A 27,520-nucleotide genomic window follows, 5' to 3' on the forward strand; every position below is an offset into this window, starting at 1 on the left:
ATTCCTTCCACGTTAAAACTCACTCTTTCGTTTGAAAGGTCATATTATAAAACACCAACAACTTTCTTGTTCTAACTCTCTTGGGGTTTTGCCAAGGCTTTATTTTTTTTGGGGGGGGTGGGTCATTTCTGTTGTTCCTTGATATTTTCATTGAACATGACATTCTGAGTAACTAATTCAAGGTATGATTTTTCTGTTTTGACTTGATCCTGTGTGTGTTCCATCCCTATCTGTATTTCCTGTTTCTTCATCACTTCTCCAGCTTCACCAAAAGTGCTTTTGCTCGGCGTCTTGGGCTTTCCTGTATTTTCTTTTTTCTTAACTATTCCTCAGAACTTCAAAGTATACTTCTTTTCTCCTTCAGCTCAGTACTTGCCTAAGTGACACACTGCTTGGATATCTCTTCTAATCCATAACTTTGACACGGTGGAAACAAAGCACTTCACTTTTTTCCTTAAAAAGTGTCCCTATAGGGGTACCTGGGTGGCTCAGTCAGTTGAGCATCTGTCTGCCTTCGGCTCAGGTCATGATCCCAGAGTTCTGAGGTCGAGCCCTATACCGGGATCCCTCCTCAGTGGGGAGTTGGTTTCTCCCTCTCCCTCTACCTGACACTCTGCCTACTTGTGCTCTTTCTGTGTCAAATAAATAAAATCTAAAAAAAAAAAAAAAAAGGAGTAGCGTCCTATAATCAAGTTAATTCTCCTAATTATGCTCCAAATCTTATCACTGAAATCATCATTATTTGTCAAAACCCAGAACATTGGCTTATCAGTTTCATTTATTCTTTATTATTTACCAATTATCAAATCCCTTTTTTTATCCTTCTACCAAAGTCCTTATATTTTTTTCTTCTACCTTCACCACTCAAATATGGCTGTAATTATGTCAATACCAGACTTCTGCTTAGCTTCCTAGAGGGCTTCTTTGATGCTCTATCCTGTTTTACCAATCACTTTTATCACATAATGCACTAGCACTTGAATATTCTATAAAATCTGCTTTCATCATATTAACTTCCTACTCAACTATATTGAGTAGCTCTTTCTTTTTCATATATATAACTTTCTTTCAAGATTCCTCATAATTTGGCCTCATTCTAGTGCCCAACTTATTTTTTTTTCTATTTCCTAATATGCAAAATGATTTATTGAGCATGTTGTCTTCACTACCCAATGAAAGTAGTACATTTGGCATTCATTTCAGGTTTTTGTTTTACTCTTAGTGAAAATATTTCCTTTGCTCTATGCATGTATCCAAGTCCTTTCAGATCATCATCAGAATTTACTTTCAAGTAACTTCATATAGTTACTGGATTAGGAGGTAATTCTAAAGACCTGCATTCAAATCATGACTCTAGGATTCCCTACGTGTATGATTTTGCATTGCTTGTATAACTGCTCTACTTCTTAGTTTTCTCTTCCACAGGATGCAAAAAAAAAAAAAAAAAATAATAATAATCCCATCTGCCTATTTAGACTACTGTAGCAATGAAATAAGATAACTAGTTGGCATAGTGTTTGGACATATAATCATTAATTTTTACCATATTCTTAATGATCCTAACTCATGCTTGGGGTTGTAGTTGTGAAGCTGAATAAACATATTCACTAACAGTCCTCTGTCACTTAGAGTTTGTAGGGAAGACAGATATTAAACAAATACATATGCAATGTTCCTGCAATTTCCACATCTATTTCTGAGCAACAATATTATATGTGAAACATGATGGTAATTTAATGTAGGTGGAGACTGAGAATGAGAAAGCCAACCGTGGCTTCCCAGAGCAGACATCTAAGTGGAGAACTGAGGCAAAAATTGAAGTTATACAAAAAAAGTATTCAGAAATAACTGAAAAATTGTAGCTTATTGGTGTTATTTTATTGTTACTAAGGTTATTACTATCCTCTTGAAATCTTTCCCAAATACTTTATTCCCATTCACTTCTGTTCTCTGAAACCTATTGCATTATTACATTCTTTGGCCATTGCTGGACTTCTCTGTTACTGCATCGCATTTTACATTTATTCATCTGTACCTTACAGGGTCCCTCCCATTTGTGGAAATGATGCCATTCTTGTCTTAACTGCTCTGGAACGAGCTTAAATACTTTTAGGCAAAACGAGATATTCCCAAACTGCGGCTTCTGTGGTTCTTTCTACATAGCTGTATTATAATTGGCCATTGTTTTATGTTATATATGATTTCTTCCCCAAATGCCCATGGAGCAGAGAATATGTCAAACTTATCTTTCAACTACAAATCCGTAATGTTGTTATCATCGTAAAACGAGCACAAAAAGTACTTGTTGAAAATGTTTGTTGACTTAGATTTATGTCTCTAAGTAAAATTCTAAGTTACTTAAGGCAAGATTTCAATTTCAAGTACAATTTTATTTACAACTACCATAATATGGTGCAAATGGTACTGTTTGTATTATATGTTGATCGATTATAAAGACATTTCACATTTTAAAGATAACATAATATTTTCTTATTCTTTGACCATAAAATTTGACATATTTTAAAAAATGATAAGAAATGCATGGTCCTATTTATTTTTCTCAACCTACTGTCCAACAAAATGAAAATCACTATAATATAAATATTAGTTTGAGAATTCAAAAATAAGACATAATTATCCCTTTGTTAGTGAGAAGGCCTTTGTTCTTTTATGCTACTATTTTTTTTTTTTAGAAATTGAAACAGTGGAAAAGGGGTTTTAAAGTTATTTGCTTAACTTTTTTGAGCTTATACTAAGAGTAAAATTGGCAATGAAGTAATACTTCTCCTAAGACTCAATGATGAGTCAATTTAGAGCTCTTTGGAAAAAAATGCCATTTGGTGAAAAATTATATGTAAACACTCATCTTAACTCCACTTGCAGAAGAGTCTGTGTTACATGTATTGCCATTAGTAGAACCATTACAAATTTTGCCATTTTAAAAAATAAATTGAATCCTTACTGATAGTTAATTCTTCAACAAGAGTACTTTTAACTTTGTAGATAAAATCTACAAAAAATTGTCAACTATTAATATTTTAACAAGTACCATGCTGTAAATATTGTTTCAGAGATAAAATAGAAAAAGTTTAAAAAATTACCAATCTAAGTGCAATTGTAGTTTTGAAGATGGACATGTAAAAAGTCTGTAACCTTCAGATACTTGACTGAAATGATACATATTTAAATCACATAAAGTTATTTTTTAAATATTTTTAAAAATTTATTCATGAGAGAGAGAGAGAGAGAAAGAGAGAGAGAGAGAGAGAGGCAGAGACACAGGCAGAGGGAGAAACAGGCTCCATGCAGGGAGCCCTATGCAGGACTCGATCCAGGGACTCCAGGATCACGCCCTGGGCCAAAGGCAGATGCTCAACCGCTAAGCCACCCAGGTGTGCTAAATCACATAAAGTTATACTATTATTTCAAATTATCAGAACATCTAATAAAAATACAGTCATTGCTTCAAAGTAGTTATTAGCATTTCTTATGGTAAATTATCTACAAGGCTCGTTTTACAAATTGAATGCTTCTTTTATAATCATGTAGCTCTAAAGAATGGTGTATATACATATGTTAATATAGGTTGTATATATATATCTTATATATATAAAATTATTTTATATATAAGTATATATATTTATATATACAAACACCTATAATTTAAGTATACTATATATTACTTTAAACATCTAAATTTATTAATTAGAAAGGAAATCTTTTGTGCTTTGAAGCTCAGTATTAAAGGTTATAAAATACCCAGATGAGGCAAAACTGATTTTTAATTTGAATTCTCTAATAGATATATAGACACTAAATAAGTAAGACACTTAAAAAACATTCTTAGGACAATATATTTGAAAATCTCATTATTATTATATTATGAAAGATTTGAAGTTAGGTCTGTCCTGTTACAGAAATTATACTAAAGAAATTGTGCTTGTGAATATTTGAAAGATTTGAAGTTTGATTTCATATATTCTCTGAGTAACAAAATAATACAAACATTGCAAAAGATCCTTTTTACTTTATAGGTGTAAATGCCTATAATTCTTGCTGAGAATTTTGTAAGTAAAACCATGGAAGTCCAGGTGCAAAGTCAGGGTATTTGTTATGAAAAAAAAAATCAACATGTATGTTTAATAAAACTCTAGGAATTTGACAGAGTGTTAATGGCTGCTCAATCCTGAGATGCCTTCCTTTTCATTTCTGAATACTTACTATTTAATGTTAGCTCCTTAAACAATAGGCAAATAACACAATGTTTGCAGATAATTTGCCTAAATATGTGCAGGAAGAGCCTGCCACATGGCAAAAGCACGTTTTCTCTGCAAGGAGAAAAGATTAAACCCAAATGCAAGGAAAAGGAAACACAGGACACAGAGTCAAACAAACAAATGTAAAATGGCATTTAAGCTTAAACCTAGAAGCAAAGAAAATAAATCAACGTGGGACAAAATCAATTAACTAAGGGCTTTTTTCTATTAAAAACAAGAACATTTAAAATTGGTGCTTTTAAAGTCATAATAACTATGCTGACACTGGAGGTCATTCACTTTACTCAAATTAATAAATATTATCAAGTGTCTAACAGGTGTCAGATGGCTTGCTGTAGAAAAGTGTGTGGAATGATAAAACCAATATGCTCTTACACAAAATATTTTGTATTTCACATGTAATAAGAAGAGAAAAACTCCAAACTAAAATCATGCACTTTATCATCCAGAGGGAAGAGGAGGGGAAGAATCAGAATGAGGAGTATTTAGCATCACAATTCAGAATCTATTCAGCAGAGCGTTTTACTAAGTTGAACACATTTGATCACAGAAGCTCTGAAGTGAAATGATACAGTTAAATGATTTTTCGAGCTAACATTGTGGTTAACCCAAACAGAGTTTCTAAAAACTCTGTCAGGCTTAGTGAAAACGGCTTTCCTCTGACCTCATGTTTCAGGCAGGATCCTCATATCTGTCTCACAGTGAATATCCAGAAGTTTATCCACTTCTTAATAACTCATAAGTAAAGAGCTTACTTCAGTCGTTTTTTAGTCAAAAACATGCAGTGATTTTAATTATGATGCTCTTTTTTTAACCTGCCATGCATGACAAAATTCTGAGATGCTTTATCTAGAATATAAATCAGTACGTTATAAACAGAATTAAATGCCATAATATTACCATGTCCTCTTTCTTTCTAATCATGGACTCCAAGGTGGCATTTTTATATAACACTGAACATTCCACTAAATTTAAAGTCTGATTTCTAGCTAATCCATGGTCTACTCTCTGAGAGTATTAGTGAACTGATGTTTCATGAAGGCCAAATACATGCTGTTCACAGAGAGGGGAGGAAAGGCATTTGAGGAGGGTGGAGGGAAACCTGCTCCTTGTCAAACTGCTCAACCCCTGAAATACCTGATTGTTAAGCAGGTTGTGTCATCTCCTGCCAATTAAATCCTGACCGGGGTAGATGAAAGGTAATTCTTTTACCAAAATAAAATTTGCCTTTATCCTCAGAGAGCTTTAATTCGAAACTCAAACAATGGCACATAGTTTTCTCGTAATGCTACCTTCAGTTATTATTTTTTGTAGTGTGTACATACTTCTGTCTGCCTGCTACTTGTCTCCTTGCCCTCTCACCTTAAAACTCCCACTTCCCTACACTGTCAGGAAAAATGCTGCTGCTGAAGATCACATTGCTTATTATATTTATTGCTTCCTGTGTATTACTCTCCAGGAGCACAATGCAGAGCTTAACATAGATGTTATATTACAAGTGAGAGCACTCAAAGAATCCCTGAGTGTCAATACTCAGAGCACTGAAGTACAAAGGATGTTTACTCTATTTTGAACAAAGAGCCCAAAATAGAAATTAATAAATACATTATCATTGTTGTTGTTGCTGCTGTTATTGTGCAATAAATCCCATCTTAGCCCTACCTGTGTTATCAAAGTGGATTTCTTCACTCGTTCCTTCCTTCCTTCCTTCCCTTCTGGGCCTCCCTTCCTTCCTTCTTTTCAACCTTTCATTAAGTTTGGCCATATTTATTGTCCAACTACTTCTTTCCCTAATTGCTACAAAAAAGGCTCTAGCAGCAGAATAACTTCCAATTGCAGATCTGTGGAAATGTTGTTACGAAATTTTTTAAAAAATATTTATTTATTTTAGGGAGACAGAGAAAGAGAGAGAGAGAGAGAATGCATGAGCGGGAGGGGCAAAAGGAGAGAGGATCTTCAGCAGACTCCCTCATGATGAGCAGGATGCCTGATGGGAGCTTAATCTCAGAGAATAAGACATGAGCTGAAACCAAGAGTTGGTTGCTTAACCTACTGTGCCACCCAAGCACCCCAGTTACTGTGAAAATTTTAATTAAAACTGTTCTCTGCTAAGGCCTTATGAATATGAGGGATAAAACAATTATACCAACCAAAAAAATCAAAAGTGTAAAATTTCAGCATAATTGTATGTTAATGAGTATGGATAATTCCTGACACAAAGGTGGTGATCTATGTCAAAAGTATAAAATGACTCATACTAAAATACAGAGTAGCCATGAATTTTTTTTAAAGAGACTATTTGGTGTTATTCAAGAGTTGAAACTAGCTGAGGATTTTTATTTCTCATTCTAATTTATAGTCTGTGGCTTTTGCCCAGGAAAAAAAAAAAAAAAAGAATAATTAACTCTTGAGAGATAAAGAAACAATCCATAACAGTTTAGAGTATATGATGTGAATCCTACCTGCAAATATATAATCCATTTCAGACAAATTCTCTAATCACTATCAGAATTTATCAAAATATATGTATTCCATGTGTCTGCCTCATTTGTGCTGCTATGAGAGTATATAAAATAGCAGCAATATCTACAGTATAAGAGAAGTGAGGTAGACTAAGGAAGTAATGCATGAGTTGAGATCAGAAGGATGAGATGGATTTATTAAAGTTAGTATCAGGGGAAAGATCCATCTAGAAAATAGAAACCATAAGCACAAAGACCTAGAAGAAGAGAAACAGGGAATATAAAAGAACTGAAGAAAAAAAAAAAAAAAACAAAAAACTCCAGAGTGTCAGGACAGGGTAAGGAGAGAGTGGCCCAAACCAGGAAACAGAGCTGGGAAGGACCAAGACCAAAAAAGTAGATTTCCCTAAGTGCTGGGGTTACAAGAAAGCAAGAAAAATGTCTTAGAAAGCTACCATTCGCTTTGTAAGAAGCTTGCTCTCTGCTTCAGTGTGGAAACCTGATTGGACAGGCCACGTGGTAGAAGAGAGGAAGAAGTAAGGTTGGAGTGTCATCTCATCAAGGGAAACCAGATGTCATTTCCATCTCTGGTCTGGTGTCCAGCAGTAAAGTCGACTTAGTCTATTATGTACAGGCATGACCTGTGAGAGGCAAAGAGCTTTGTGCATTTCCTAAATACTTTCTCATTACAACTAAGATTGTGGCTTCTTGCCATTTTTTGCCCACGATTCACTTTCAAGAGTTCCTTCATTACTATTTCTTAAGAATTTATGGTAAGGTTCCAATGTCATTATTTAGTCCACTTGTGTTCCAGACTAGTGTTATGTGGACATGAGAGAATGTCATATACATGCATGTCATCCACTAGATGCAAGTTTGGGAACAGCTGTTGTATCATCCAGAATTGTTAAAAATACCAAGTTACAGGATAGTGGAATCTATACCTATAACAGCATAATACGATAGCAAGTCTAAAAAGAAAACCTGCCAGGAACAAACACTCTTTGGGATACAAAATCTCAAGAACTTTCTGATAAATGTCTTTGCTTCAATAATAGTTGAATGATGGACAATGTCCAGGCAGATTACACCTGTAAACAGAATGGATCTGTTTTAAAACAATCACTTTTCCCATAACAGGCAGTTATTTCCTTATTTTAAACAAAAAATAAACTAAAGACTGTATTTTTAGATACATGTTCAGGCAGTCTAAATTGACCTGTGTTCCTTATATTTACACCTTTACAACTTTGTCTAAGATATTGCCATCCCTATGGATAGAAACACACAGATACATACAATTTATATTTTATGTAGCTTTATATTTAAAAGTCATATATAGAGATATGCACCATTACATACATTTTTCCCATTGATAACATTTGTGGAGAACTCACTATAGGAATTATGCATACTTTAAATATAAATCAAACTACATTTATTGTAGTATCTTTTTTCTAGATCTGACCTTATGTCTTTGGACCTATCGAGGTCTGTGACTATAAATAACTTTGTTTCTGCATTTTATCTTTTACTTTTCTCCTGTTTATGTCAACACTCAACTAGTCTCCACCCTGTTCATTAAACTTTTTTTTTCCAACAGATGTTGGTTTTTTTTCCCCTCTTACCCTTTCATGTTATCCAGGAAAGATCAAAGCGTTTAGCCATTCTTGTCCATTGTATGCAGAGGTGTGTGGGTGAAATTTTGCATGATGCTGTGTTCTGGTTGCTTTCCTAATGTTTTCAATTATTTTCTTTGATAATATTTGATATGTGTTGACTGCTTCAACTAATAGAAATCATCTCAAATCCGGCTACTTTTTAAGAATAAAGGCAAATAGTGTAAAGTACTGAAACTACGTTCAAATTTTACTTAGTCTGAAGAGGTAATTGACTCATTTTCCATAAGTAAATATTACTTTGTAAAAGAAATGATTTGATTTTTCTCTGAAATTACATGATGTTGCTTATAATCAGACCACAAACTCCTAGAGAAAGTAAAAAATAACTATATTTTTAAAAATAATTATCTGAGATTATTTATTCACTTAACTTTGGAGGAAAAAACCTTTCATAAACAGTTTGACATACATGGAAAAAGCTGTCTTTCATGTTTTTCTGCATGGTTGGCAGTGAGAGTGAAGACAATGCCGTGAAATGAAAGGACTCTGAATCAGCTGTTAGGAGAACTGAATTTAAGTTCAGCTTTTACCACTAAATGGCTACAAGATTTTAGAATACTACTTAAGCAATATTTTGTAAATATGCATTTTTGAGCACAAATTATATGGAAATTGTGGTCACAGTTTAGTTCTGGACATACATTTTTCTTTGTAAATTTTTTAAAGTGAGATATTAGATATTGCTGAGCTTTCTGTTGAGTACGGTACTGGCCTGATGCGGTTAGGTACACATCAAGTTTTCTAACTTAATTTTTTCTACTGAAATCTTCCGGATCAAAATATTTTTCTAAGCAGCATAGGTGAAAAATACTTTTAATTTCTGTCTTGAGAGATTAGAAAAGTTTTCAGACTTTGGTAAGTGCAAGATAGAAAAGTAAATATGATTTTTTTTTTTTTGTCGTTCATACAGCAAACACATCATTTCTTTTTGCTCTTTCATTTTACCTGAAGTTGATTTTAATCAAAATATTGGAAACTACTGATTGCCTCTGACGTATTTTCTAAACAAAGTTATGTCAATTCACTTCTAGTTTTCGGGACATTTGCGTTGTAAAAATGGTTATATTTTTCTTACCATTTACACAATCTTTTCCTAGAAATCTGTCAGGTAAGTTATATACCCTATCCTGGGGGGGGGGGGGGATTTTTACATATGTTTAAGAGACTGTGTAATTTTAGCTGGAATTTTTAACAAATTCCATATTCCTATTAGCAAAAATTTGATATAGTGTCAAAGGCACTACCTAGAATTGCTATCTAATATGACATAAGACAAAGAAAAGGTATTCCTTACTGAAAACCTAACATTTGCCTCCAAGATTTAGGCCAGCAAAGGGCAAGGAAATGTGGGACACTAAACATCCATCTTTTCCAGGTTAAGTAATTTAAATATGAGGTAAGACAGCTATTAAATGCCAAATAAATGTAAATCAAAAGAAAAGTTTGCCAGGATGAAAGCACTTAAAAGGAGCTTGAACCCTGGCATGTATACAAAACCCCATTTGCAACATTAGAGAGATTCAGACGGTTAGCCTCTGCAGAAAGCTTTGTGATCATCTCAAGTGAGGTAACTTGCTAAAATAGAAGCTAGCTCTGTACTTAATCACTAACCTATTTTCTTAAGTGAATATGCATAATGCATATTAGGTAAGTATTTTTTTATCACACAAGAAATCTTGAAGTGTGAAAATTTTGAGGACACCAATTTAATGCCATTTCAGTGGCAGCAAAAGTCACACAATGAATCAGTGACAGACCTGTGAATTGATTTTAGATCCCATTAGACTCTCTTTTTAACCACTCAGCAATTCCTGAGATTGCTTTCAGTGACCAAAGATGCAAAATTGAATTAAAATGTCAGACTGGAAAATAAAAATAAAATAAAAATGGAAAGTAGTCATTCTATACAGTTTGATTTCTGACAATTTGAAACAATATATTTCTTGCATGTAAATGTACAAATTTCAAAGCTGTACTTAGTCACTGATACCACATTCTCTATTTCTTATATAGGAATAGATTTAAATTACTACAGCAAAGAACAAAATATGCAAAGATACAAATAATTGTGTTAATTAAAATTTCAAGGCCTATGCCATTCAATTTTTTAGGCAATAATTAAAGGATGCCTCTTCATATAGATACACATTTTTCTAAATGCATTTGTTCTAGCTGGAATTTCTAAATACTCTTAAATACAAAATTAAATTTGAGTAAAAAAATGTAGCTTTTTTCAAATATATTAATATTTCAATATCTTCATAAGCAGAAATAGCTTGATAAGGTCCATTTATATTAGGAAACATGGAATAAGGACTGACAGTTTTCTGTCCTCTGATAATCTGTATGCCATATAAAACTACATACTTTCTGTTTATTAGAGAATCTAGAATTCTAAATATATCAGCATCCAGACTTCAATGTTCTTGAAATAGTACATAATCAAAATAAAAAGAAAAAGTAAAGGGACATGTTTCACTGCTAACTTTAAATGAGAGTTGCATAACTCATTTTATTTTTTTCTATCTTAAGCGTTCTATTTAAAATATATTGCTATTACTGCTACAGATTCTGAGTTTCCCTTTTGGGTAAAAAGAGAGTTACAACTCTCCTGGATTATAAAACATTCCCACTCTCCTGTGTGTCCGAGTGGAAGCACGAGTAGGTACTTTTTGCTTATCTTTGCTCAATATCTGTCTAGATTATATAGAGAATTGGTAGAAACAGAAAGTGTTTCTGTGAGCTACCCTAGCACTTCTTTTGCTGAAACATGACCACCTGATTACACTATTACCATATCCTTTAAAGGACTCTGAATTTGCCAATGCCATCCAATTTTACCCAGCTGACAGCCACTGTCACATTTTTAATACAAAGAACTTAATGTTTCTTTGAAGAATGTTCCTAATAATACAACTTGTAATTCATTTTACTTGAAATTCAATGTTTTGAGAGTGTTTACAGCTGAGTGTTAATGAACACATAGTACATGTTGCTGAATAGAGCAGATTTTCTTTCTGTTATAAGGCTTAAGAATATCCTGTTGTATGTATCTAGCACATTTTCTTTATACATTCATCTGTAGATGGATATTTAGGTTGTTTCTATATCTTAACTATTGAGAAGAATGCCGGAATTAATCTGAAGGATATTATGCTAAGTAAAATAGCCATCACAGAATGACAAATGCTCGATGATTCCACTTAAATCAGGAATCTAAAATAGTCAAAGTCACAGAAAGAATGGTGGTTGCCAAGGGCTGTGGGTGGGGAAAATGGGGAATTGAGCAGTAGCTCAATAATTTCAGTTATGCAAGATGACAAAATTCCATAGATGACCTCTACAACATTGTGCCTATGGTTAACAATACTGAATCATGCACTTAAAAAGGTACCAAGAGAGTAGATCTTGTGTTAACTATTCTTATGACAATAAAAAAACTAAAACAAACCAAAAAGATGCAGCATCATTCCTATAAGATGTGATACAATATCTAACATCAAGATTTATGTCACCAGAAAGGCCACGTGTTATGATGGTTATGACAACAGATTTACTAGTTGTGTGATGATATACGTATATGGGTGAACCACTCTGAAACTTCATTTTCTAAATTGAACAATGGAGACAATACTTCCATCACAGAGTTGTGAAAATCAAATGCCATAATATTGACAAGGCCATCAAGCATCTCAATAATGACAGCCATTAATAGTAATAAAAATAATGAGAAAATCATGGGGAGTAGTTATAGCAGGAAAGATCCTGAACAGAATAACGAAGGATAAATCAATGATATTTTCATAACAATTTCAGAGAATTGGTATAAACTATAATGTAATAATGAGATTAAAAATAAGCCCAGATTTTTCATTAAAATCACTGTTTCTAAATACTATATATTTTATCTTATTTCTTTGTTAGTTGTTTTTGTTTGTTTTTCATTTTTATTTTTTAAACAAAGTGTGTTTGAATTGCTTTTGCATATGCATTACACAAAATAGCATTCTCTGGATTTACAAGCTTGGAGAAATCATGCTTTTGTGATACACTGCGGGTGAGAAATTCACATAAGTTTGCATATGATAGCTTAATGTTTTATGCACAACATAAATTCAGCTTATTTGTAGACTTAGAAGTGAAAATTGAGTGTGCATGGACCACAATATGCTATAACACATGTCTGCCTAATTATCACAAAAGAATTGGGAAACCATTTTTTCATTAGAATTTAAACATTGTTCTCTTTTCAGCTGCAGTTCACCTAGTGGCTTATGAGATTTAGATATTATTTTTATTCTTGTTTTCCCATGAGAATTTTAAATATTATTCAGTATCTTTCACTCAATATTAGTTCAGGTTCTCATTATATCACACTACTCAATGTTTGCCACAGTCTCAAAATGGACATATCTACATGTCCATTCATGTCCCAGTACCCCCCACCCATTTACATTTATATCAAAAATATGTTTACACAAAAATATGTTTAAAAACCAATCATGGCAATAATAGTGGCCTTTTCTTAAAATTTGTATTGCTCTTGACTAACTTCCCCAAACTCAAGTTGATCCTAATTTTCCAGCCTCCTTTTCTGAAACCACTATACTCTATGCACACTAGGATATTTGCCATTTTCCTCTTTATGACTATGTCCTTTTATTCATCTTTCTAGTCTTCACTATCTCCCACATCCATCAATACTTCATCCACTTGTCTAAATCCAGCTAAAATGTGAATGCCTTTGTTCACTTCATGAATTTCTCTTATTTACAGTCATCACCTTGTTGAAACAAGGCTTACATCAAGTATTTTTGAAACATAATACAACACAAAAATCTCTAATTTAATCCCTTAAAAAGTAGAATTAATGATTTCATCCTTTCTTTCCCACTGTATGTTGCTGGTACTTCCTTTTAAAGGAACAGGTTGTAGATTCAGACACAAACCACTGAATAGGATGCTTGCCTCAGGTACAATACAAGATATTCATGAAAACCTTAATTTTCTCAATAGTACAATGAGACTCTAAAAGTATCTAGCTTATCAGATTTTGTGAAAACTGAAAGAGGTAACACATGTGAAGCAGCCATCGCAGGCCACATGTTTATTGCTCAATAACTGCTGTTGGGAGTATAACTGCTGTTATTACTGATGTTTTCACTATGTCGAAGTTAGGTATTTGATATATATATCATATATATATATATGATATATATATATGTATGTATGTATGTTAACTCTTTGGAGGTAGACATTTGTATTTATATTCCTCACCATTACTTTGAAAACCTTGCTTAGGAAAAATGTTTCCTATATTTTATTAAAGTCAGTTTTATCTCTATTGAATCAGTCTGAATACAGATTTCATCTAAGATCATGTGGGCATTGATTGTAGCAAGCGAGCAGAACTGTAGCTACAATTCTAAAAAACCTAAGATATAAATGTTAAGCCTCCATTATTTTCTAGTATACCATCAAATTTATTTAATAAGTAAAACTTTTATTCCAGAAGTCCTGGTTTTCTCATTATGTCTTTCCTTTTCACCTCAGTGCTATTCTCATCACCTCATGCTGATTCTCATCACCAGCCTTTGTTATTTCTACTTCCCCAGCTCTCATCCTGTCCAAATTGACCACATGTGTTATGTCTGGAGCAGCTGAGATCCATGAGGAGCCCTAGAGCAGGGGACATTACACTAGGGCAAGCAGAGTGTCCTCAGATGTGAACATAGGGAACAGGGAATGCTATCTGCTTAAAAACTACCACAAGGTAACCTCTTAGTGTCCTGTCAGGGTTTCCTTCCATCATATATTCTCTAAAAGTAAGTAAATTTATGAAATTAAAAAAATAATAATAAAAGTAAGTAAATTTGTGAAATTACATGTTATTCATGATCGAAATTAAGTACTAACAAAACCACACACACAAAAAAGTTAAAATTAGCAATAGTGGGATGCCTGGGTGGCTCAGCGGTTTAGCAACTGTTTTGGGCCCAGGGCGTGATCCTGGAGTCCCCAGATGCAGTCCCACATCAGGCTCCCTACAGGGAGCCTGCTTCCCCCTCTGCCTGTGTCTCTGCCTCTCTCTCTGTGTGTCTCTCATGAATAAATAAATAAAATATTTTTTAAAAATTAGCAATAGTAATGCAATGATATTGTGTATTCTAAACACAGCAATGATAATGATATTGTGTATTCTAAAAAGTACCTTCTTGCAATATGAACATGGTTCTAGTGTCTAGAAGTTATGAATTTTGGGCCTAGTAGTTCAACCTTCCTCTGTGCTCTGGAATGCTTTAATTTTCTAACCCCCTTTTCTCTATATCAGCTACAGCAAAATCTTCCTCCATATAACCTATGACCTTACTTTGGCCTATTCTTGATACTTGCGTATCAAGTCAAGTTTTGTTTCTTTCTCATTAGCCCAAGAAAATTAAAGGATTGCTCTTGGCACTCACATCATCATAATACTCAAGCAAGCAAAGAAACTAAAACCTTAAGGTTTTATATGATTATGAAGTAGTTATCCAAATAATTTACTTATAATAATGTACTTATATTATTTTTCTCAGATCGAGCCATCTGCAACAAATCTACTGATGCCCTTTTGAAACATATTGCAAGAGAAGGCAAATATATTCTGATCTGTGGAAATTCACCCAAGTCTATTCTTTTTCTTAAGTTTCAAATACATCAAACTAACATATTTTCTCACCTGTATATCCAACCTGTATTCCAACTATCTTAAAGTTTGGTTACAAAGAAAATAATTTAGATGAGGAGACAAAGAGATAAAAGAAGAAAAACACAAGCCCAGAGTTCAAGGACAAAGAAAGGGTCATAATGGAGGAAGGAGAATGGAACAGAAGATGAAAATGGGCCAGGGAGGTAAACAAGCAATGGGGTTTAGTACTACTCTCTATGTTTCTTATAAAATGTAATATTGGTAATGAATAAATTATAGTTTTTATGGATAGAAATTTCCCCTTAAAATAGATTATCTGAGGAATGAGTGGGATCAATAAAAAAAAAAGGCATGAGGAGAAAGAGTAACTTGTGTAGTATACACCTCCAGTGATAAGCTAGATCCAGTAAATGTAAGGTCTTAGATCCAAACTACCTATTGAGAGTTCATGAGAAAAAAGATATTTTGATTAATATGCCATATAGAGTCAGTTCTTATATCTATAGTGATTGTGAATGAAGAAGATGCCATTCAGAAACTGAGTACCATATATGATAAAGACTTTTAGTAAGTAACTGATAATGATATTGCCCCAATATGGATGGCCTTTAGAAAACTACTTAATTGTGTCCAAATTATATTTCTGGCAATAGGTGAACCAGATCTGATAAAACAAAAAAATCCTACAAGTTAAAAACTGAATACTAACATTTCCATTTTTATCTGTCATTGTTCTTAGGACTAAAATGTAGTGAAATATTGTGAGGAAAAAAACTTTTTACAATGGAACCAAATAAGTGGTAGAGGATAAAAGAATATTAATATCATAATTATGGTGTTTTCATAGCAAATATTTAGAGCAAACAAGTCAAAAATAAAATGGGGATTTGAAACATTTTAAATAGGGTGTGGGGAATTTCTGGCACTCTCTCACTCTTTCTTTTTTGTACCATTTGTGAACTTTTTTTTTCTTTTCTAGTCTTGTTTCTAATCATAACTTAGGTCTGCCTGCTACCTCACTTAGCTGCTAGTTCTATTACTTTTGAAAAACTGTCTTACTGCCAATATTTAGAGTTTAGAATGTTAATAGCTCATGAAAAATACATTGCTGAGCTGTTCAGTTCACTCAGAATTTATGAATTATGATGCTTTTCCTCAAATACAAACATCAGAGTATTTTAAAATTTAATTTGCAATATAACTGGTGGTGTCATTTATTCAGGATGGTAACTTACACAAGTCCACCTTCCAAAGTGATTGAAGCATTGAAAGATTAAGAAAGAAAAACCTAGAAACCATTATGGACTTGCTCTAACCACATTTTGCTCAGCCAATAGTGCAAATGAGGAGCACACTGCCTCTGGTAGAAGTAATGAGTGGTCAAGAAGAAATCTCCAAGGAATCCTGACTTTTCCCACTTCGGTTAGCCTAGTACAAAGTAAATTCAGACTCCAATGTATGATCTAAGAAAGATGGAAAGATGTTACCTGCTCATTGTTTTACCAAGATCTCTAAATTTCTCAGCTTTAGTATTTCCTCTTAGAAACCAACTTGGATTCTGTTGGGGTAAATAGCCTAATGCATTGAGAGAGATGACTCAATTAGAAAAGGTTAGATTAGATGTATAAATTAGTCAACAGAGCACTACCTTGGCCTTGGAGATGGTAACTAAGAGCATTTGATTCAAAATTTTGCATAAAAGCAAAGCCTTATTCTTAGTGGAAGGGAAGAACCAGACAAAACATTTTCTTTTGTACCTAGATATATTGGTTGTCATTGTGGAAATGACCTTGGAGATAGCCATTAAGCTTCATTGCATTTCTTAATGTCCCTTTGGTTCTATCATAAATTGAGATCATGACATTATGAGAGTATTTATAGAGTTAATATTTTCCAGCTCTCATCCTAGTCCATCTTTCTTTAGATTTCCTGCCCAGTATATAGAAAAGGCCCATTTGGAATTTGAGAAAACATCCAGAGACTTTTTTGAAAAGCTATACTCCTCCTAAATTCATACATTTTTTTATTAACAGATGTAAATTTGAAGGGGAAATACCATATACTATAAGCCATTTGGGAATATTCTGTCTCGTAAGGATGACTTACGCTTTTCATTTGAATGGCATGGATGCAGAGAGCTTAAATTCAAAACTCATCTGTACTCTAGCTCTGAATCATTCCTTCCGTGAACTCTGCATGCATTTTTATGATAAACACACACATGTGTATAAAGTATGTGACCCCACTGTCAGTTATCTGGAGTGTCAAGTACCATTGGCAAATACCCAAGAATTGATTGACACATATCTTATAGAACTGGAGTTAATTAATAGGTCTACCAATTCCCAATTGTACTACAGGAAACAGAAAATCTGTTTAATACAGTAATCAATGACATACTGTGTGTGGTCAGAAGACATTCACTATGTGGCAAAAGTAGATTTTGAAATAGAGTATTCAGAAGCATAAATACTGCTATTAAAATACTAGGAGGTGAAATTAAGGTCTATTGTCGTAACAGGAAGACTAGGCAAGAGTTTTCTCTTTTTTTGGCAAACTGTTTTTATTTATTTATTTATTTATTTATTTATTTATTTATTTATTTAAAGATTTTATTTATTTAATCATGAAAGAAGGGAGAGAGAGAGAGAGACAGAGGCAAAGGCAGAGGGAGAAGCAGGCTCCATGCAGGGAGCCTGATGTGGGACTTGATCCCGGATCTCCAGGATCATACCCTGGGCCGGAGGCAGTGCTAATCCACTGAGCTACCTGGGCTGCCCTGTTTATCATTATTTAAAGGAGCTGTTAATTTCCTCCTACAAGATCTGTGGCTACTAAATGATAATGGGAGTCTTGAATTGCTTCTAACGTGATGTCTTTATTTCTGTGGCTTTCAGTCATCTGAAATGGTAAGGCCATAATATCATTTTCTAGCAATGAGTTTCAACAATTTGGTGAACTCAATGTAAGACACTGAGTTATTTTAAAGAAATAACACTGCAAAGAGAAAACTGAAGGTTAAAATGTCTTCAAAGGCCATGGTAAAGGTGAAAAGCAGAATTTTGCGTGTAATAAAATCATCTGTAATACGTAAAGGCAGAACACAGTTTAAAAAGGATACTATTTCATTATTTTATGTAGTGTGAGGCAGGTAACAGCAATGTATTAGTGCTACTTATAAACTAGAACATAAGACAGAGTGATGCCCTTGTTCTATATGAAAAGTCATCCCTGTACATAAAAGTTTGTAAATTCAAACTTCATGAGAATGAATCCGAAAATCATTGCCTCAAGTACTCTTCATTGTTATACGTTGTTATATGTTCCTCTTCCAGTCTTTCCATGACTGTCATTCTTTTCCTACATGCATAACTGTCTAAATCCAAGGGTAGGATTTTAAGTACCAGTATAGATTAACTTAAAACAGATTCTCTAAGACACGTTAAGCATTTGAAAATTAAATTTTATGTTGTCTAGACAAGCTATCTTGATAATATCTTTTCCAGAATTTCCTAGATTGACTGTCTAGACTGCCCCAAATTCCCCCAGATGATTGCATAATCATCTTCCATCCGACCCCCTAAAGAGTCTGGAACAGTATTTCCCGATATATAGCTGCCATGCAAATTAAGGCCATTGAGCTTCTGAAGGAGGACCTCTCTCAAAAGCTCTGAATTCAGAATTTCAGGAAAATATTTGTATCCCAATAATCTTACCTCAAAGGAAATTAGAAGGGAAGCTTCATTTATTTATTTCAGTGGAAAAAATGGCTTCCTCCAATTTCCTGGGTAAATGGCCTGGCTCTAGAACCTGTACCTCTCCTTTCCCTTGCCCACCCACGAGGGAGCAATGAATAGTTGATGAGTTATAAAAGGAATATGCTGTGAACTCTACTAAATAGGAAATTCAAAAAGATTTTTAAGAAACCAATATTTTGGGGGAAATGATAAAAATACAGGAACAAAGCATGGTATTTTAATTTAAATGGCCATCAAGATCATCGAAGCTTTGAATTTTAAAATGAAGGAAACTAAGATAACTGCAGAATCATCTGTTAAAAAAAATAAGAGCCCAGTGCAATAATTTATAACATCTGATGAAAGGTGGCAAGGTAACACTAACATGAAAGACAGCAACAGTCTGAGATGCAGATTTACATTTTAAAAATGATAACTGACATTTTTTCAGTACCTACTACGTATTAGACAATGTGAAACTCTCTCAACAACCATATATAAATGGAGACACAAAGAAAGTAAGTGGCTTGTTCCGGATCAAGCATCTGGTCTCAACTGAGGTCAGACGAAAGCCCTGCACTCTGCGACAGAGGACACGTGTTTAACAATGATGGGATTAGAACTCCTTGAGTTTCTATAACAAAAAATGTCAGCGGGTCATGCCCTTACTAGGAGGATTGGAAGGCAGTTGGAGTCCACATCTCACAATATAGGGACACTGGAGATCACTGGGTTATTTTTTCAGTTTTGTTTTATATACTATGAGACAAAGTCTCAGAGAGGTTAAGGAATTTCTCCAGTGCTTTGGAGCTAGTGAGTCATAGGACAAGATCAGAAGCCAGATGCGACTCCGCGGCCCATGTCTTTTCTATTAACCAGCACCAGGCGCTCAGCTCTCCTGATCCCACTGCCCTTGACAGCGCAGTCCCTGACTGATGGGAAAGAGGTTCTCTAGAGGCTTCTTCAGAATACAGGACAGTGGAGCAGTTGGCCTCACCCGAATCTGGGGGGTGCCTGACTATAGGAGTCGCTGAGGCCAAAGCACACAGGGAGAGCTTTATCCAGGAGGTGCTAAAACGTTAAGCTCACAGAGTCTCCTGGACCATGTGCAGGAAATTTTTTCTAACTTTATCAGTATGAAACAAGGAATTTAGGTGGAATTGCCCTTCCTCAAAGTGAGCTTTTACTTAAAACTCTTGGGTTCTGAAGCAAGTGTGCTACGCAGGCTTGTGTGGGAGAGGAGGAGGAGGGTGCAGCAGGGAGAGGCTCATGAGGGGCAAATGGGCACCAGTGACACCTTAGTCTTTCCAGGATCATCGATCCAGTAATAACAATTGTGTTTAGTCTAGAAGCCACATAGTCTCCAAGGTGTCTCCTTATACAAAGAAGTTAGGGCACACACACACACACACACACACACAAAAGAAGTTAGGGCACAAACTGTTTTGATTTCTAAACCTTTGGGTTGAAAACATATTTTTGTATTACTTTGGGTACCTTAAGAAAATTTAGGGAGAGAATCTTATAAAGAAGTGGCTAACATGTAAATTAGATTTTATCTTTAGGATTTCAGAATTATTTGGGGAATGAATCCTTTATTCGTTGACTATTTCTGAATTCCAACTTGAAACAAAATTCTGCCACAAATTATTTTCTCCCATGAATGCTTTTGTTTTTCTGGCACTTTGTGCCAAAAAAATATAAAAGAGCTTATAACTGAAGGCTGCTGGTGTGACCGAATTCGTGGACTTGCTTCCAATGCTTGTAACTTTTCCTTAAAGTATTTCCCTAACCTTAAAGTATTTCCCTAATCTCTAGTTTTACTGAAATTTACCTAACTTTCATTTCCTCGCTGAAACATCTTTTTTGTACAACAAATTAAAGAAACATGTTTTTTTCTTTCCCATACTGCCAAAATTATAGCTCAAAATCCAGAGACCGAGCTTAGATGGGCAAGAACACAAATGTGAATGATTTAGGTCAAACATGAGATCAGATCATTGTGCACATGTATGGCATCTTTCCTCGACCCCCAGACAGAAGGAAACAACCGTGGTGGCAGGCACTTGTGGCTGGGGATGGAAAGGAGGGGGAAGCTAGCAATATACGAATGAAGGAGAAAACAGCACACATTCAGCCTGCTGACATCTGCTGCACATGCAAAATGGATGGGACTCTGTAATCTGGGGCGAAAGCAAATGCTTTCTTCCTTCCTCCCTCCTGTTCCATAGTTATTGCTGAGTGATGGTCACATTCTTTTTGCACTCACAGATTAAAATTAATAACAGCATTTGAATTTGAAGTACGTCCCACTGAATAGTGAACCAGAAGCTAAATGAGCTGAAGAAATTAGTAATGAAGCATTTGAATAGGAAGGGGTCATGGGCAAATACCATTTTTTAAACGCCAGCTTTACCTCAGGATGATGTCCAATTTCAATGTAGGTGCAAATTGGATGAAAAGCCCCCGTTCCACAGGCGTACAAGTGAGTCTGATTATAAGCCTTAAGCACCTTGATGAAATTAGCACATTCTTTCTGTAAAACAAAAGGAAGACCAGTGAGTTCTAGCAGTCAGCAGGTCTGAAGGATCCTCGAGGGTCCTAGGCATGCTTGAACAGATTTCTTTCCTTTTGTGTCCTTTTCACAACATTTTTAGGGCTTATTTTTCTATTGTTTGTTCATATTATTAAATGAATTAAAATATAGATATTCTTATTCTTCAGGAGCCAAACATTCTCTTCCATAATTGTCCACTAAAACTCTTTGCAATCTATTTATACAAAAGTGGAATAAAGGTATAGATAATCAGTAACCACAGGTGATTTTTCTAGAGATGAGGGGAACAGGAAATTATGCAGTTAATTAATGATACTTAAAGAATACACTGGTGAAATTTCTTTGCAAAAATCAGCTGTAAGTTTAATTTTAGAAAAACAAAACAAAAATAAAAGATAATACAACCTTCTATTAAACATGAATTGTAAACATTATTAATAACCAATACTGATGGACAGTTGACTTTGAACTGCAGTTCTGCTCGCTGGTAAGCTCTATAGAGCGTAAGAAGGTAAAGTGAAAATGTCACTTCAACCTCAAAGACAGTGTGGATATATTTGTACAAGATAGAGAAGATTTCGAGTATAGAATATCTGTAGGCAGAAAGATCTTTTGTAGAGTGAATGTAATTATCAAATATTTTCTGTAGATTCATAGACATCCTGAACCCATACATGGATCACTTGCCCAATGAACCATGAATCCCCTCAGATAAAGAGCAGTTAGTTATTCTAGTCAATCAGATTGATGATATTCTAGTCAATCTTATTTATAGAAGCTTAGACATTATTTATAGAAGCTTTTATTTTCTGAATAAAAGATCACTTAAAAAACAGAATGGACAGTTAACTAAGTATAATTTAAGTAAACATTTGGAAAGAAAAAAGAAAATGGACAGAGATATTTATATTCTCTATTTGTTCTATCTGTAGTTCCAGTGAAAGAAATTATTTTTCTGTGGACAGGAATCTTAGCTTTTTGTCCCTGTTGATAAAAGATCTGAGGAAAAATTGGATAATCAGAATATAAACTGATAGTTTTATTGCCAAAAAATTCCAGGGCTGGGAAGACTCAATTTTTGCAAAATATTTTTAAATATACAAACCTATATCAATATTATAAAAAGAAAAAAATGAAAAGAAAAATCCAAACTGTCAAAATAGCCTCAAATAAAATGTTGTGGTCTGTTAACCACATAACACATCTTAAAAATTGAATACATATGAGTAGAAAACATGAGTTCATCATGGAATACATAATATCTATTTTGAAAATAGTCAAATGAATATTCATATGATGAATAATAAAAACATCATTGAAAATGATTTTGTTATTGGTGATAGACTGGCCTAACTAATTTTGTGTTTCTGCCTATAAACATTTGGGAATAAGAACCAAATATGTAACCAGAAATGCAGATAAAGATGAAATGCAGACTATATTGCAAGCAGCGTTGGCAAACATAACAGAAGATTGAGTCGATCCCAGCAGCTCTAAGTAGGTAACACTCCCAAATTCACTCCCTGTGACATGCGACTTTTTAAGTGAAAGCTCAGAATGCATTTGGACTTTGGTAGCCAGAGTTTATAACTGAGGTGTTACAATGACTTAAGTATGTCTCCGCATGATGCTTATCCTCTGTGTTTGCTGCTGATAATTTTGGTTTTAACTCTATGCCTCCAAAGTAAGGAGCACACAACCAAGCTTGAGCGGATAATTATTATTTAAATTCAAATAATTGCTTTCCATCGTCACTGACTTTTCTGGGATGAAACCTAAGGATGTCTATAAATACATTGTACCATCCCTGCGTGGCGCAGCGGTTTGGCGCCTGCCTTTGGCCCAGGGCGCGGTCCTGGAGACCCGGGATCGAATCCCACGTCGGGCTCCCGGTGCATGGAGCCTGCTTCTCCCTCTGCCTGTGTCTCTGCCTCTCTCTCTCACTGTGTGCCTATCATAAATAAATAAAAGTTTAAAAAAAAAAATTTTTTTCCAAAGGTGAAGTAAACCTATGTAAGGTAAAATATGTAACTTCCTAGTTATGACTCCCGATACTTTCTTAACGTAGGCTGAGTAGTTTAGAGGAGCAACTAAAATAAATGTCTAATTTCTACCACTGTTTTGCCATTTTAATCTTGACTTGTTTGTCTGGTAAAGCATTATAACATATAAAATTAAGCTCTGAAATCAATTAATTTAGCAAGTTGCTATGAAGATAAATTTCCTGACTCTGAGATCTTACCCATACATAAAGATACATCTCAGATGAAACAGATAAAATCTAACTTCCAAGACTCTCAACAACAAACTCCTCATTCTGTAACAGTTTCTCTCATCCCAAGAGGCTAGGGCATGAATGTCTATGCAGAGGGAAGAGGTTGTGGAGAGGGAAACATCTGATAAACTCATTTACAAATCAGGCATTCATGAGTCTTACCCAAAGGACTTATTTGTACTTTAAAGAATATCCAGTCATTTGCAAAGAAGTCATTTTCAGGGAAACGTTTCATGGCACTCCTTTTTTTGAAACATGTAGGTGGCCACATACTCTGCTTTTACATAAAGACAGCCATCCCTAATTGTGGACTCAATATTATAGCATTCATGATTATAAATAATCAGTTCCGGCACCATATGTTGAAACCAAGAAACTGGCTGTGTATATATATTGGTAAGCAAACGAATATTCTAATAAATAATAGTGGCAGAACCAGATGGATGTCTTGTTCTTTTTAGAAAAGCACAGGGTTTCAGTTTGCCTGCCATGCCTTTAAAGATATGCATGCAATTTTGAATACAAATCCAAACTCTGTAATCTAATTAGTAATACCTAAGAGCTTCCTAGAAATCTGAGACTAGACCCTAGTTTTTCCACAATGAAAAAAAAAGAGGAAATATTTTATGAGCATGGATTCTTGTGAACACAAATGAAGATTCGTGTCATCTCTGCAACAGTTAGGAGTCCTAAAATCATAGAATTTGTGAGTTCATATTCTTACAGACTAGGCAATTGATTAGCAATAATGAATAATTAAAATCTCAGGATTCTTGAAAACTATGGAATTAAGCTACAATGAATAGTGTAATTTTAATTTGTTTTCTATTAACTGTCAGAGAAGCATCACTAAAATGTGACAGCTATCCCTCCACAGAGCTGCTGGGGGAAAAACAGTCACAGGACTATAGCTGTGAAACCTGGCAAACGGTTCCTCTGAGAATACTGATAACAGAGTCTATGTGTGCTACAAAGGCAGGGGACCCGCCCTATTGGCCTAAGGCCTGGAATGATCCTGTTCATTTCCCCAATGACTCTCCTCGTTGGCAAGCAGGTTGTATTGTTGCCATGCCCAGGGGCTAGCTCAATATTATTTTGAAGTAAAGATTGATGCAAATAGAATGGAGAGAAATTTCTTAGGTTTATAGAGTAGGTTAAGACATTTGAAATGAAACAAAGAAATATTTTCTTTCATTTCATTCATTTTGAATGAAATACTTTCAAATTGGTTAAAAAAAAATTGCTCCAAAGACATAATGAATTAAAAGTACTGGACAGAGAAGAACCAAAAACTTGAAAGGGACATTGTTCCTTAAAACAGAAAACCCACATAAAAGAGTATCAATTCTTCATTCATTTGCTTTCATTCTCTAGCTTGTTGCTGCCAAGGGGTTTTTGGGGTGTGTGTGTGTGGTGTTTGCTTTTTTTTTTTTTTTTTTAATGTTCCAAAACAGGATATTCATTTTATTTGGAAGCAGCCTGGACATTCCTCTAAAAAGAAAGAAGCGTGGCAGAAAAAGGAAACACACTTCACACATTTCTGTTCTAGGGAGGCAGAAGAAGAGTGATTCTGACCTTTTCTTGAACCGTGACAATTCTTAAAACTTAGAATGTAATGTACTTTTTGGCATTAAACTACTGCACTGCTTTGCTCAGCACCAGCGGATTTACAACGTAATAAAGAAAATGTAATCAGTTCAAAATGAATTCATTTTTCAAATCTTGATCTTTTTTGGAACTTAAGTTGATCTGCACAGACAAGTTTAGCAACAAGTTGGCTTCCCGAGAGTCAGGCAACCATACCGACCTCTTATTTTACTGAAATGTACTCCAGATCAACAGCATTACAAATTGTTAACTTTGCCTACGAGTAAAAGCAAAGGCAGTAATAAACCAGTAAACCCCAAGGCCACACCTGAGGAGCAATGATTCATCATCCCTAGTGACAAACCATTCGCACTTACTTTTTAAAGGTTTCTGGGGCTTTCAGATCAAATTGATAGAGGAAATACACAAAAGAGATATTAGCCTGGAAAAATAAATTAGAAAGAAAATGTCTACCCCCAGAAAGAAGATGTAGGAGCCAAATGCACCGTGATTCAAAAACAAACATTACAAATATGTAACACTGATTAGACTATGTTACACAGACTTTTCCCGGACGGTTACAAAAATAAAGTCCATCCATCTGTCAAAACAACTGCTCCATGCATGAAAATTAAAACAGAATTGAGGTGTTTTTAACTAACTTCCGATAATTATACTTTCTACAAAAGAATGTAATTTACCTCCAATTCCAATTACCTCCTTGAATGTTCTTAAATTATGGATGGAGCATTGAAATGTTACTCTAAATAAGAGAAAAGAGGAGAGAAGGCTATGAAGATGAACAATTTCTATTCAAATATATTCACTTCATGATTAAATCAAACAACTTGTTCTGGTTCAAAAAAAAAAAAAAAATCTACCTGAAATGAATGGGTGTAGTATAGCATTGCCTCAGGTCAGTGAACATTCATGTAAAAGAAAAAAGTCTCTATCCCTTCAGTAGTTTATTTAGAAATATTTTAATGTATAATCTATCATCTGGGAAAGCAAAGGAATCCTTTCCTATCATGATGGGTGGATATATTTCTGCATGAAAATCCATTAATAAGCTTAATTCCTGAAGTTAATCTGTTGACTTTCTTTTTCTCTGGTCAATTTATTTGGCAAGCTGGCCAAATACTAGAATCTTCGTGCCAAAGCAGTAATCCGTGAGATTGTTCCTGTCACTCACTCCATCCCTCTCTCTATTTAAGCTGTCCCATACTTATCTAGCAATAATGTTTGGTCTTTTATTCTTTTAACACTGTGCTATTACAGCTGTGACCAGATCATCCATAATCATGTCTTCCTAATACCTGAGCAATCATGAAAAGATGTTATAATATATCTCTTCTTCAAAGAGGCATATGTAAAAAAAACTAAGATTTGACTGTGTTCTAATTATAATATTAGCCATCTAATGTTGAATTTGTGACCTGGAATTTCATTCCCCTTTTGTAGGCTGTTCCGTCCATTTTGGGAGATGTTTTCACCTTCACTATTTTTTTTTAAGATTTATTTTATTTATTTGAGAGAGAGCACGTGCACATGCAAATGGGAGGGGAGCAATTGGGTAGGGAGAGGATCTCAAGCTGACTCTGTGCTGAGCTGGAGCATGACCCAGAACTCAACAGCATGGCCCTGAAATCATGACCCAATCTGAAATCAAGAGTCCGACACCCAACCAACTGAGCCAGCCATGCACCCCTGGTTTCACCTTCATTTTTAAGAAGAATGACAGAATAATAAAAAGAAGGGACTTTCTCACCTTAAGGCTTTGTTTCGTTTCGATTTCAGGAATTTTTTTTTTTTTAATAAAGAAAGTGTGTGCACAAGCAAGGGGGGAGGGTCTGTGGAAGAGGGGGAGAGAGAGAATCTAAAGCAGGGTCCATGCTCAGCACAGAGCCAAGTCACAGGCTTCATCTCATGACCCTGAGATCATGAATTGAGATGAAATCCAAAGTCTGACACTTAAACGACTTTGCCACCCAGGAGCCCCTGGAGAATTTTTAAAAATGATTCAATTAGGACAACAAAATTGGCCTTATTTCATTGCTATTTAAGTTTTAGAGCCTATTCATGTTAATTTATCAATCAAGCTATAACATCTATACAACTATAACAGAAAAATATTTTTTAAAGTAGCTTGAATGATAGACTAAATGAAGACTCCTACACAAGGCTATCAAATCATTTTACTTTTCACCTCAGGATTGGCCATTTGTCTGAAGTTCTAAAAATACTGATTAAGATTC

The 27,520-nt window shown here is 34.6% G+C and overlaps 1 protein-coding gene across 14 annotated transcripts in view; it reads right to left on the reverse strand.

Moving 5' to 3' along the window:
- The window catches only part of SEMA3A (semaphorin 3A), a 454,892-nt gene that overhangs the window by 103,072 nt on the left and 324,300 nt on the right, over positions 1–27,520 (reverse strand). For all 14 annotated transcript variants that reach the window (XM_038562852.1, XM_038562850.1, XM_038562853.1 and 11 more), the window contains one exon: positions 21,263–21,382. In XM_038562852.1, coding sequence (XP_038418780.1) covers positions 21,263–21,382 — 120 coding nt within the window. The remainder of the gene's footprint in view (positions 1–21,262; positions 21,383–27,520) is intronic.

This window comes from Canis lupus, chromosome 18 (assembly GCF_011100685.1).
Source record: "Canis lupus familiaris isolate Mischka breed German Shepherd chromosome 18, alternate assembly UU_Cfam_GSD_1.0, whole genome shotgun sequence".
NCBI classification, from domain to species: Eukaryota; Metazoa; Chordata; class Mammalia; order Carnivora; family Canidae; genus Canis; species Canis lupus.